This window comes from Balaenoptera ricei, chromosome 9 (assembly GCF_028023285.1).
Source record: "Balaenoptera ricei isolate mBalRic1 chromosome 9, mBalRic1.hap2, whole genome shotgun sequence".
Lineage (NCBI taxonomy): Eukaryota > Metazoa > Chordata > Mammalia > Artiodactyla > Balaenopteridae > Balaenoptera > Balaenoptera ricei.
The window spans coordinates 93,374,063-93,388,424 of record NC_082647.1 but is presented as its reverse complement, the minus strand read 5'-3'; the positions used below and the strand labels follow the sequence as shown (position 1 = coordinate 93,388,424).

Sequence of the window (14,362 nt, the reverse complement as noted above, 5' to 3'; positions counted from 1 at the left end):
ACAGTGGAAGATCAGTAATAAAACTGTTAGAATGACTTATACTGTGTCTTGTCCCGAGCATAGATCTGCCCAAACTGATTGACCTTCCCTCAAAGTAGGACTTCCTTTGTATAGGATTCACCAATTTTTTCCCCTTAAAAGTTTGATAGAAGTTGAATAAAGTTGGGTGAGGTGACTATGGTTGTGTCTTGGCATTGAGTTGCTGTACCTTAATGAGATCCTTCTTTACAAAAGTAAAAGCTTACAACAACTAAGGCAAGATGTGGTAGCTATTATAGTCTCTGGAATGCCTTTGCATACTTCTCTAAGGAAGATCAGAAAGCCTATATAGGTGGGTTTAGGTCTCAGTGTTTAAATGCTCAGGATGTTAACTGTACACCAACACTTCTCAGCAGTTCCTTCCTGTTTGATTTCCATTTTGGTATTTACTGTGGAAGGCAGCCAGTTAAAACCTATAAACTGTTAGTTCTCTAATTTTTTTGTCTCCCATATCAGTTCTGTAGAGTCCTAAAGAAACTGTAATGACCTTAAAGGAAATTAAGAAACTTTTGCTACACAGATATCTTTTAATTTGGATTTTGAGAGTGAGCCAAGGTAGAGGCCCTCAAAGTGTACACTAATATTTGTGATTTATATGGTCATCTACCTCCAACAACAAACCGTGGTAGCCTTTTCCTAATTTTGAAGGAAAAAAATGAGTGTACAGTGTTCTGAATTTTAAACCTTTCTCATATACCTTTTTAAAAGTTTGGCTCCTATTTTTCTTCAGTAAATGAAAAAATAATTCTAAAAAGTGGTAAATGAGTGTTAACAGAAAAATGTTCATTCAGCTTATGTCAGGGTTTTATTTCGGGATATGTGCTCAAGTTTTTATATGCATGTGAGTTTGTATTACATGCTTAGTCCATCTTCTTTCTTATTCATGAAATAGAGGTAATTGGCAGAATTTCATTGTGTTCCACAAAGAATACTTCATTAACTGAAAATAAAATCCCAAGAGCATAAGATTGATAAAAATAGTATACTTTGTTTTTTCAGTATGGCTACAGTAAGCAAGTTAATCAGTTGTTTAGAGTACATTGCAGTTTTTGGAGACAGATCTAGAGAGGAAGGCTTATGTTTGTTGTATTAGATTTAGTCAGTCATATGATTCTGGTTTATAAATACTTAAAGAAATCAAATTGTAGATTTTGAATAGCAGATTTCATTTTCTCTTTTCAATATATATGTTGTTAAACTAATAATATTCTCGATATTTTTTCACTAACACCAACACTCTGGAAGTATACATTGTTAGTTATTTCTATAAACTGTCAACAGATTTACTACAGAGACACAAAAGTATGCCTTAGTAAATTTTTCTTAATTTATAAATATTTCAGAGACAAAAACAATATACTTGATGCTTCTAATGCCTCTCAATTCAAACAAACTTAAGTTAGAATAGGACTGGAGAAAGACAGAAAGTGGTTCTGTTTTAGACATTTTGATATCTAGGCTGGAAGTAAAGATATACTGAGGACTCTGTATATAGCTGATGTAGAAGACTTGGGCATGAATAAGATCTCTCAGATTCTGGGTACAATATCTCAAAGTACCAAGGAGGGAACCCTGGTAAGCACCAAAATTTGTGAAGAGCAAACTAAAAGAAAGCTGTAAAAAAAGAAATGAACAATCAAGGGATAAAGGAAAACCAGGAAACAGTGGCATTATAGAGGCCAAGAACGAGAGAGTTTTATATCTGGCAAAAATACATGAATACCTATCTACTTCCTTTAAAGGCTGCCTGGGAGGATGAACTGGACTTTTAAACATCTGTGGCACTTAGAATATCCTGGATAGGTGAGGGTATTTCTGGGATCAAAACAAGGAGCTGAGGTATGCTCAAATAGAGGCATTTGGGAACTCTGATCAAGCATAGCATGTGGTGGGATTCAGGTGACCAAGGGCCCTGGGAAAAAGGCAAGTAGAAATTTGGGTGATGGGAGAAATCCATATACATAAAACAGCTACTACTCTACTTGACTGTTTTTTCTTTTTTTAAAATAAATTTATTTATTTATTTATTTTTGCCAGTGTTGGGTTTTCGTTGCTGCATGCAGGCTTTTGCGGCAAGCAGGGGCTGCTCTTCGTTGCGGTGCACCAGCTTCTTGTTGTGGAGCACAGGCTCTAGGCTCATGGGCTTCAGTAGTTGCAACATGTGGGCTCAGTAGTTGTGGCTCGTGGGCTCTAGAGCGCAGGCTCAGTAGTTGTGGCGCATGGGCTTAGCCACTCCACAGCATGTGGGATCTTCCTGGACCAGGGCTTGAACCCATGTCCCCTGGCTTGGCAGGCGGATTCTTAACCACTGCACCACCAGGGAAGCCCTTTGGTTCTTCTTTGAAATGTTATTTTCCTTTTGTTGATTTAAAAAATAATTACATTAAAACCAAATATATTTCCTTAAAATGACTAATTTATAAGAAAGAGGAGCAAAGTGGTTGAATAAAAGTAGAAAGTGGTCCTATAGACCAGCCAAATAGGAGAAGAAAAAATTTTTAAAGAGATCCCTTTCAAAATATAAATACCTGGAAATAACCGTAAGTAGAAAGTAGAACCTGAAGTAGAAATGTATTCATTTGCATTAGTGAAAAAAATTAAGTGTTCTTGGTTGGAAAAGTTAAATGTAATTTAGCTTTTCTCAGTGATACTTAAAATATCATTTATTTTCAAATTTGATGCAGTTCTCATCAAAATACCAAAGGAATCGTCTCTGAACTTTCCAATATAATGTTAAAGTTCACTTGTAAGAATAAAGAGACAAAAATACCAAAGAAAATTTAGGATGAAAGTAGTGATGAGTGAGAACCAACCCTTTAAAAAATTATAAAACTATATTTAAAACAATCTGTTAGTGGGACTTCCCTGGTGCTCCAGTGGGTAGGACTCCATGCTCCCAATGCAGGGGGGCTGGGTTCGATTCCTGGTCGGGGAACTAGATGCCACATGCATGCTGCAGCTAAGAGTCTGCATGCCTCAACCATGAGCCCACATGCCAAAACTAAAAGATCCTGCATGCCGCAACTAAGACCCAGTGCAGCCAAAATAAACAAACAAACAAATAAATAAAATGCATTATAATCTGTTAGTGGTATAAGAATATACCAGTTGGGACTTCCTTGGCAGTCCAGTGGTTAAGACTCCACACTCCCAATGCAGGGGGCACGGGTTCAATCCCTGGTCAGGGACCTAAAATCCTGCATGCTGCATGTAGTGGCCCCCCAAAAAAAAAAAAAAAAATGTGTGTGTGTGTATATATACACATACACATACATACACACCAGTTAGTTGATGGACTTGAATAAGCAACTAGGAAATATTATAGATTGTGTTATGAATTAATTTAACATATATTAAACAAGGAAAAAGAAAGGGGTTATTTATTAAGTCATATTATATTATTGACCATTCAGGGAAAAAAATATATTTAGATCTTTATATCACACCACACACCAAAGTAAGCTTTAGATAGTTAAATTAATTAAATATAAAAAGTCAAATCATTGAAACATAGAATATAGTTTAATGTTTGACAGACTTGTAGAGGGGGATATAATAGAAGGGATAAAGGAAATCACAAAGGACAAGATTGATTTATTTGACTACCGAAAATTTAAAGTTCTAATTGAATTATCCAAATTGGCATTTTTTTAAGATAAATGAGTGTAGATTTTGGCAAAACACACTGCTATGCATGCTTACTGTAGTTCTCTAATTTCCTATGCTCTCTGTGCTTTACTGCTTTTCTAATTCTTGTTTTGTTCCTTTTCACTGTTCAGAAATACCTTTAATCTCAGATGTATTTTTAAAGTTATTGATAGATATTAGAATACATAATAAAACTAAGAATTAGTCAACAGAAAATGCATAATCTCCCATCAGGATAACACAAGACTGCATGTTTCTTTGATGACCAGGCAAAAACTGTTACAGCTCGGCTGGGAAGTTCTGATTCATCCATCGTATTCACCAGACATTGCACCTTGGGATTTCCATTTATTTCAGTCTTTACAAAATTCTCTTAATGGAAAAAAAATTCAATTCCCTGGAAGACTGTAAAAGGCACCTATAACAGTTCTTTGCTCAAAAAGATGAAAAGTTTTGGGAAGACGGAATTATGAACTTGCCTGAAAAATGGCAAAAGGTAGTGGAACAAAAGGGTGAATACATTGTTCAATAACGTTCTTGGTAAAAATGAAAAATGTGTCTTTTATTTTTACTTAGAAAGCAAAAGCACTTTTTGGCCAACCCAATATATGCATATGTCCAAACTCATCAAATTGTATACATTAAATATGTTCTGGGACTTCCGTGGTGGTCCAGTGGTTAAGAATCCACCTTCCAGCGCAGGGGACGCGGGTTCAATTCCTGGTCAGGGAGCTAAGATCCCACATGCTGCGGGACAACTACGACCGCATGCTGCAACTACTGAGCCTGCACGCAACAGCTAGAGAGCCTGCATGCTGCAACTACAGAGCCCACGTGCTCTGGAGCCCGTGCGCCACAAATAGAAGCCCACGTGCCACAACTAGAGAGAAGCCCGTGCGCGCCGCAACAAAAGATCCCGCATGCCACGACTAAGACCCAACACAGCGATAAATAAATTAATAAATAAATAAATATATATATTAAAAAAATATATTCAGAGCTTCCCTGGTGGCACAGTGGTTAAGAATCCGCCTGCCAATGCAGGGGACACGGGTTTGAGCCCTGGTCTGGGAAGATCCCACATGTCACGGAGCAACTAAGCCCATGCACCACAACTGCTGAGCCTGTGCTCTAGAGCCCACGAGCCACAACTACTGAACCCACATGCCACAACTACTAAAGCCCGCGTGCCTAGAGCCCGTGCTCCGCAACAAGAGAAGCCACCGCAATGAGGAGCCCACACACCACACTGAAGAGTAGCCCCCGCTCGCCGCAACCACTCTTGCGAGAGAAAGCCCGTGCGCAGCAACAAAGACCCAACACGGCCAAAAATAAATAAATAAATTAAATAAATTAAAAAAAATATATGTTCAGGTTTTTGTATATCAACTGTACCTCACTTAAAGCTATTTTAAAAATGTGAGTAGCTAAGAATTTCATTACTATGTACATATCAACATCATGTAAGGCTACTGCTTCTAAAAACATTTACAGGATTGTTGGTTAAATAGGCAGTTTAAGGACATTTAACTCTGGTCCCTCCCTAAACTTCCTAAAATTATAGTGGAGGAACATAAAAATATATAAAGATTAAAAACCAAAAAACTGAAGAGAAGGTGGTAGTAAATGAGATTTTGACAGAATTTTGGGAAGTGGAAAACACATTGACCAATGTGAAAAGGGACTTAGAACAGAGAAAGCTAAAACTTGCTTTCCTGTAGGTGAGGGAAGCCAATAAGAATCAAGATGATTGTCTTCAAAGAACCCCCAGAAAGGCCCAGAAATTGGAGGTCCCCCTTAAGCCTGGTGTGTAGGATGGGACTGAAAACAAGAAGAGTACTTGAATATCTCTATAAAGAGTGTTTAGAACCCCAGATGCCTTCCATCAAATTGAGCAGACAGATGACAGCTTCACACACACCTGGGAACACAGTAGGGAGGGATTTACTTTGGTGTGGTTGAACCTGGAAGTCTCTGGGTTCAGTATATCAGGTCCAACTGATGGTGGGGTTGTTAGTTCCTTGCTGAAAGCAGGAATCTGCATGCTGAATAGTGAGATTGCTCCCACCCCTTATTTGGCTCCCAGAATACTGATAGCCACTTCTGGTGGGAGACAGAATCCCTCTCTTGAAAAACTAACCAGCCCAAGAGAGGAAATCGATAGTTATTGATGGTTGTGGCCCACCAATGATGTTGCAAGGACTGTATTCAGTCACCAAGCAGTAAGATGGCCACTAAGCCACAAGCCCTCCCCCTTACATTTACATACACATTACCCAGTCATTTAAAATATTCCATTCTCTCAAAATGGACAGAACCAGGAATTATCAGACACTTGACAAAGCCCCTAACATGAAAGACATAATCAAATAAGCAGGAAAAAATGGATGGAATGGAGACAACACAGAATAGAAAAAAGATGGGGGGGTGGCAACTGTCTGTTTTCTCAGTAATTAGGAAATATTGCAACCATGAATAAGAACCAGGTCATAATAAATAAGAAGCTCTTGGAAATTAAAAATATAATGGCATACATTTTAAAAATTAAAATTTAATTTTAACTAAAGAAGGCTAGAAGACAGTCAAGGAAATCTCCCAAGAAAATGAACAAATAGAAAGAGAGAAAATAGGAGAGAGATGATAAAGAAATTAGAGAATCAAACCAGGAGGTATGTCACATAATCATAGTAATAATAATAATTATAACTAAAACTAATCATAGTCTGGAAGGAGACTGGAAGAGAAGAAATTAGGAAAGAAGTTCCTAGTAAGTAGTAACATGAATTTTTGCAGAGAAAGGTCTCAATATAGTGGATTAAAAGAAGTTACACCATGAGATTGTAGAACATGAAGACTTAAAAAAAAAAAAAGAAACTAAAAGCTCAAAAGAGAAAAAACAGCTCACAATCAAAGAACGGGAATCACAGTTATAAAAGTCTGAAGGAAAGTTATTTCTAGTCTAGAATAACACACCTTTTCCAAAAGTCAGTAACCTTGAAAACATAATAATTACGTAGACCTCAGGAAATCTGTTTCCTATGTATAGTTTTTAAGAAGCAATTGGAGGGTATAACCCACTAAATTGAGCAAGTGTACCTAGAAAAACGAAGATGGGACCTGGGAAACAGGAGAGTCTAACACAAGAGAGAGTCTCAGCTCTATGGTAGCCTCGGGGGCCAGGGGGCCACACTGGAACGCGAGGCTCAAGGTTTCTAAGAGGGATGTCTGTGATATTGATAGCTACCTGGTATGCTTGACCAATTGAGAGGAGGTGTACAAATCTGCAGGAAAGTTTGAAGAAGGGCTGAATTACTGATGGTACACAGGAAACCCAAGCCAATTATTAGGGAAAAAATAAGAGTTATATAAGAAAAAATAGGAAATCATGCTGTCATTGGTATGAATAATAACTGTAGTCATAAGATTGAACTAACCAAAAATTAGCAGTATTAGGAAGATGGAGAAGACATTTCCATAGTAGGAAGACAGTAGAGTATGTGCGAAATAGAAAGATCAAGTAATAACGTTTCTGCATTTTGAAATATTTTGAAACACGGAGGCAAATCTTCGAAGTAGCTGTTTTTAAAAAGTTGAAACCTGATGTCTCAGGGTAAATGGAGGGCTGTGGGAGGGGACTGCTGGTTTTTTATTAAAATTCTTGTGTTATTTGACCTTTTTAAGCAATGTACATACATTACTACCTTGTTAAACATTAACTTTTCTTAGTTTGGCAAATTTTAATTTTTTATTCATAACCACAGACTCTACTGACTTTTAATTTAAAGAGGCTTAGCTACATAACTGTTACCTATCAACTTATTTTTTAAAAGGATGAACATTCTAATACCCTTTTCTTAATATTTTCCAGTTGCCTTGTAGAAGGGGATGCTAAGGAAGAAATACTGCAGCCTCCAGAACCTCACCCAGTGCCACCCATCTTGACACCTTCTCCCCCTTCAGCTTTTCCAACAGTCACTACTGTGTGGCAGGACAATGACAGATACCATCCAAAGCCAGTGTTGCACGTGGTTTCATCAGAACAACATTCAACAGACCTCAACAGAAACTATAATAAATCAACAGAACTTACAGGGAAAAATGAATCAACTGTTGAACAAATAGATAAAAAATTGGAGCGAAATTTAAGTTTTGAGATTAAGAAGGTCCCTCTTCAAGAAGGACCAAAAAGTTTTGAAGGGAACACACTCTTGAATAGGGGACATGCAATTAAAATTAAATCGGCTTCGGCTTCACCATGTACAATTGATAAAATCTTTAAATCACAGGAATTGAGTTCAAGAGATCTAAAAATTGATGATATTTCCCAGAATTCCTGTGTGGACTGCAATGCAACACAGTCAAATAAAGCTCCAGTTATCCTACCAGAAGAATCACAGAAGAATTCAGACACACCTCCAAGGCCAGACCGCTTACCTCTTGATGAGAAAGGACATGCACCGTGGTCATTTCATGGACCTGAGAATACTCTACCCATGCCTGATTCCTCTGAAGGCAAATCCTCAGGTACCCACTGTCAAACAATGAAAACTGGGAGTTCAACACCAAGCCCCACGACACAACTTGCAACCCATGATCTCACAGATCATCACAACAGTTCCCCTCTATTCAGAGCACCCCTCAGTTTTACTAATCCTCTTCACTCTGATGACTCGGACTCTGATGAAAGGAACTCTGATGGTGCTGTGACCAAGAATAAAACCAGTATTTCAACAGCAAGTGCCACTGTTTCTGCTGCCGCTAGTACTGAAAGCATTTCTACAAGGAAAGTATTATCAATGTCCATTGCTAGACATGATATAGCAGGAACAATACATTCAGGTGCTGAAAAAGGTAATGATAATAGTATCTAACACTTATAATATTTTTACTATGTGCCAGTCACTGTTCTAAGCACTTTAGCTATATTAATTCATTGTTTTATTCCACACTTTACTCCAGAACCTATGCAAAATTTCATTATTTTTGATACTAATTTTATTTTTAAGTAAGCCTTTATTTATTGTTACCTTAGTTTGATCACATTGCATTACTGGACTTTTTGTTTCCAAAATATTTAAATTGTTGTAACTGAAAATTTTCTCTTCTTATATCTTACAACTCTCAGTATTTATATGGGTCAAAATTTTATATGACTGAATAATTAGAAATAATTTAGGGAAGATAGAATTACTTAAAGTGACAGTGACACAAATACTGTAGAATGGCTTGATTGGCCATTTAATTTCACCCATGTATATTACAGATATCTATTTTATTATCTTTATGATCTTTTAACTACAAAATACCTTTTTAAAATTTTAAACCTCCTCACAAATGCTTGCAAAAAAGGCTCCTTTCAACAATGAGTTTATCAAGGAGCAATATTGTAGCTGCTCAGAATATAGGAAGTTTAATTCAGTCAGTAGAAAGTGGGATATTTCCATGTCTAGTCATCAGTGCTACTACTATTTAATTAATGACTCTCTTCTTTAAGCAGTCTAAGCATTTCAAGATAACGCATGCCCTAAGTTCCCAAGATGTATTATTGGGTCTTGAAACTCCTCTTTAATCCGCTAAAAATTACCACGGCTGCCATCTTAAACAGACCATGAAGTTGACAGCAAATATATAAACACAAAAGCTATTTATTGATAGGTTGATTATCAGTGCTCTTTTACTTGTTGGTGAACTTTGATAGTGACACACATAGACTGGTAGTTACATGTGCAGCCAAATTTGTGCAGCCAAATTAAGTACTGTGAACTTGAAAGATGACTTTTTCTAATTCCGACCCAGTAAGTACCACCCATACTGTGGTGCCTCTATTTTCCTCAACTCACACATACTTTTTTTTCTTTTTTTTATCTTGGGGATGTATCTGGTAGAGTAAATGAGAGTCTAAGCTAGTTTCTTAAATTTACATGATCTTCTATGTTCTTGATTCTTTTGTGGTTTATTTCAAGGATCTTCAGAAGATAATGGTTACCACAATAAAAACTACTTCACCAGTTTGGCATAATTTAAAATTGTTAATATATTTTTTCCCCTCGACTTCAGAGTTTGAAAAATAACTGCTAAGTTATAACTACACAAGAAAATATGTAGATAAGAAATTGTCGTTTTGGGTTTTTTTTAGCATATCAGGCATGTGTTTTGTACCTAGGAAATAAATTTTTTTAAACCATTACTAGAAATAGAGTTTGGTGAGGGCAGGAAGGATGCATGATATGACACGCTTATTAAAAGTTACTGCCATATGACCAGTGTTTTGGTGATAACAGAAAGAGTTCCTTTAGAATACAACATACTGCACAGAATAGTTGAAAGCACTCTTCTGTATACCAGCTCACTTCCTTTCTCTCCATTTTATTTGTATTTCAAAGCAAAGATAGCTGTAAATGTGATTTCTGGTTTCTTTTCACCCTACCTTAACTATGCTAAATGAGTTTGGTATTAACAGATGGTTTTCCTGTGTAAGTATTCTGTGTTGCAGCATAACTACAAGCAGTCCTATTTTTAATGTTAGTAATTATTTACCTTGTAGATGAACCTTTGGCACAAGGATTAGATTACTGTTTGCTTGTTTGTTTTAAAATTTGCTATGGAATAATTTTGTTTTGATACCTAAAACAAACTTTTGCATAAGTTACTGCCTGAAAAAAAATTCCTGGCTATCATTCTGATTTTAATATTGACTCAGGCCTCCTGAAAGATTTCTCAGACATGGCTACACTAGGCTCCCATAAAGTGTATGATTTACAAAAGCCTATGAAAAATGTGCAGGCTCTGGTTGGTTAACCTCTAAAACACAAATTTATAACACAGAAAAGGCAATCCAGAGATCCAGGGAGAAACATGCAGTTGAGAAGCCAAGGCCACAGTTAGAAAATAAAGTCTTTCAAGAGTGAGGACTGTTGTAACAGAAGAGGTATAGAGTTTCCAAAAGATACTTGATACTTGATGTAAACAAGCCATACTGTCCTTCCTGATTTGTTCACGTAATTGTGAAATGGCACCACAATGTCAAGATTATGCATCTCTTCCTTCCAACAGCCATCTCTTCACTGTGAGCTCTTAGTAACAAAAGAGCAAGGGGAAATACGATGATTGCTTAGACTGTTACTACCAGACAGGGTAGATAGTTCTTTAGTAGCTTAGCTTTATGTGCAAGAGAGAGTTCCAGTACTCATGTTTTATATATATGTGTATATGTGTGTGTGTGTGTGTGTGTGTGTGTGTATATATATACAGATTTTTATATATATACACACACATATATATATATACAAAGTATTGGACTGGAACTCTTCTCTCAGCAGGATCCAGGGGCTGTATTTTCTTGTGTCTTCAGCTAAATAATTGTAGGAGGAACCAGAGCAGTCATACCTGGCTCATGCACGTTGAAAATTGAAAAGGCTTTTTTTGATTTTCACTCTCTTTTTAATGCATAGCCTATCAAATGTGGTAAAATAGCAAAGTATCATGGCACAGTTGTTCACAGTTTTAAGAAAACAGTTGTCAAGGCCCAGACAATATAGGATCCTCACATCTTCCTTTCTTTGTCCCATCTTTTCTAACCTGAGAGTCCACACACAGAATTGTATGCTCATATTTCTTTTTCTACCTCCAGTGAAACCTCAAAGGATCTAATACTCTCATTTCACCTTATTACGGCATAACTGACAAGGCTTACTTAATGCATTATCTTTTCCAAGAGCTAATTTTGTTTTTACTGGTGAAAAGCTTTTATATGGCTTCAGTCAGTATTCTCAAAGTATGGTCATATGCCACTGTTCACAAGATTTTAGGCAATAAATAAATGAACATCCAAAAATTTTAATGGTTATATTTTTGTGTATTAGAAAAATAACTAGCACTTTTAATCTGTTATTTTAGTCATTACTATTTAAAACATGACTGAAGTACATAGTTAAGTTTAAAATGAGTGGGATTTAAAAAAATAGGACATATGGTCCACAGTATGGCAAAACTCATAAAAGGAGTAAAGCAATCGATTACAGTTTGGGAAACACTGACTTAAGTCAAATGACTGAAGCTTTCCTTTGTGGACTCAAAGCATTATCGGCAAACCCAGTAGAGAAGGCACTCGCCTGCTGGCTTCTCTGCTGAAGATGCCTTCAGACTCAGAGGACAGTGTGATTAATGCCTACACGGTGTCAGGAAAGTCATGGGAGAGTCACTTTCTCTGTGCAATAGTGATGGAGTTCAGTCTTTGCTCAATAAGCTTTATAATTGTTTTTGATAACAAGTCGAGTGATAACGATATCTTGTTTATTTTTGCATTTTTAAAAACTGGTTCTCTTAGATACTTGTGGCAGTGATTTTTAAGAATGTCAAGAAAGCTGTCTTATTTTGTTTAGATAAAAAGTTCACTTTTAAATGAGTTAACATTTTTTAACAAGTTCATAATTTGTCTAAATTTTATGTATTTGATTTAGATGTTGATGTTAGTGAAGATTCGCCTCCTCCCCTACCTGAAAGAACTCCTGAGTCTTTTGTATTGGCCAGTGAACATAGTGAGTGTATCTTCTGATTTTACCTATTTCATGCTTTAATAATAAGCTCTGAAAAACATGGCTGATTACAGTCTGTTGCTGTTGAGCTACACAATTAAATTGAAAAACAGGTTTGAATTTATACTGACAAATGTTTTTAATTCCTTGTATGAAAAATACTTATAATGTTATTTTTTATTTGCTAAGACTGCTAATAAAATGGCTGCATTTATATCAAACACTATAATCCAGTTAAATGCAACTATAACTGTATACAGTTTATTGTCTTTTCATTCATTAAAAATGGCACTTACTTATGAAAAGACATTAACTGCTTCACTTGGTACCAGTTTAGGTAAGTAAACATTTAAATTCTGTTGTAGGCAGGCATCACTCAGTCGATGTTAACTGAGGACCCTTAAGGCCACAAGAGTATCAGTGAGGGAGAAAGTGATATTTCAGAGTATTGATAATATATTCCTCATCCTTCCCATCCTGAAAAAGAGTATAGAAACAGCTTTAATATATTTACAGTGTCTTGTGCTCAGTGGAGGTGCACACTACTAGTCTTATCTGAGCTGCATTTTACAAATATTTTATTCATTTTAACTGATTTTAAGAATGTTAAAAAACAGTGAAGCTGTATACTTCACTAATATTAAATAAATAAGTCTAAGTCTGTCATACCTGTAGATTACAATGCACTTGTAATAAACTCTGATAACTCAATTCTTTAAATTTTAAGGAAGAAAGCTTAAGGGCATATTCTTCAATTAATAGAAGCTAGAAATTTTTTAGTGGAAGTGATAGTTTCTAAAAATCTATAGTATCTGTTTTTGTATATTACCTTAAAGCAAGAAATTTTAAGAATTAAAGATGTTAATTTTAATGGTAAGATTTCATTTTTCTCAGATACACCTGTAAGATCTGAGTGGAGTGAACTTCAAAATCAGGAACAGTGTGAACAAAGAAAACCTGAAGTGAGTCCTTTTGGGATTGGAACAGCTATAGCTCAATATTTTGTTCTTTTGTTTTATTAATTTATCTTACAGTTGTTATAATAACTTACCTTAAGACTATTAAATATAATTTTTGATAATTATTTCTTATGCTATAATTTCACATGAAAAGTGTATAAAATGTGAGATCTAAAATTTTTTTAAAATTAATTAATTAATTTATTTTAATTTTTTTTGGCTGTGTTGGGTCTTTGTTTCTGTGCAAGGGCTTTCGCTAGTTGCGGCAAGCGGGGGCCACTCTTCATCGCGGTGCGCGGGCCTCTCACTATCGTGGCCTCTCTTGTTGCGGAGCACAGGCTCCAGACACGCAGGCTCAGTAGTTGTGGCTCACGGACCTAGTTGCTCCGTGGCATGTGGGATCTTCCCAGACCAGGGCTCGAACCCATGTCCCCTGCATTGGCAGGCATATTCTCAACCACTGCGCCACCAGGGAAGCCCTAAAATTTTTTTAAAGAGCATTATGATCTACATATGACCATCACTTCAGAGTGATGGTCATATTCCCAAGCTGCTTTTGAAATTTTCCCAAGCTGCTTTTGAAATTTGTAAATTATGCCTTGTTTCAAATCATTTTGGAGGTATGAATAGACCAGGAGTTACTATTTTCAGGGTCCTAGTGCTTTCCTAGATTTTGTTCTTTCCATTATAAAACCAGGTATATTGTCTCTCCCTTTGGTTTTTCTGGTCATGTGAGACTTCCTTTCACATTCAGGAAATGTTTTGGTAGCTAAGTATTTTAGCCACGGGAAATGCCATTTTTCTTCAACATTATTATTTCTCTCATATTTGAATATCTGTGAAATTGGCGTATATCTTAAAATTGATTAAAAAAGCATTGTGATATACTTTAATTGGTAAATAAAGTATTGGTAACCTAATAATGATGCTATGTCTTACAATCAGTGATATCACAACTTGATGAATACAGTAGAGGGCTGGCAAAATGCAGTTGTGTGTATGTTCTCTTATGTAGTAACTTCTGCATTTTCAGTTTTCATCCAGAAGGAAAAGGAATTCCCCTATCCTTTTACTCCCAGTATAAAACACCACAACATTAAAAATTTTTAACCCTAATTGAAAACACCATTGTTTTCTTTTCCTTTGACACGAGAATCTTGATAGATCTTGATTTATTGGGAT

At 36.1% G+C, this 14,362-nt stretch overlaps 1 protein-coding gene and 1 long non-coding RNA gene across 4 annotated transcripts in view; one reads left to right on the top strand and one right to left on the bottom strand.

Annotated features, from left to right (window-relative positions):
• LOC132372067 (uncharacterized) overlaps window positions 1-14,362 on the bottom strand; it is a 79,930-nt gene that overhangs the window by 18,977 nt on the left and 46,591 nt on the right. The window lies entirely within an intron of this gene.
• The window catches only part of PTPN12 (protein tyrosine phosphatase non-receptor type 12), an 88,437-nt gene that overhangs the window by 69,736 nt on the left and 4,339 nt on the right, over window positions 1-14,362 (top strand). For all 3 annotated transcript variants that reach the window (XM_059934096.1, XM_059934094.1, XM_059934095.1), the window contains exons 13-15: window positions 7,556-8,538; window positions 12,147-12,224; window positions 13,116-13,183. In XM_059934096.1, the coding sequence (XP_059790079.1) occupies window positions 7,556-8,538; window positions 12,147-12,224; window positions 13,116-13,183 (1,129 nt within the window). The remainder of the gene's footprint in view (window positions 1-7,555; window positions 8,539-12,146; window positions 12,225-13,115; window positions 13,184-14,362) is intronic.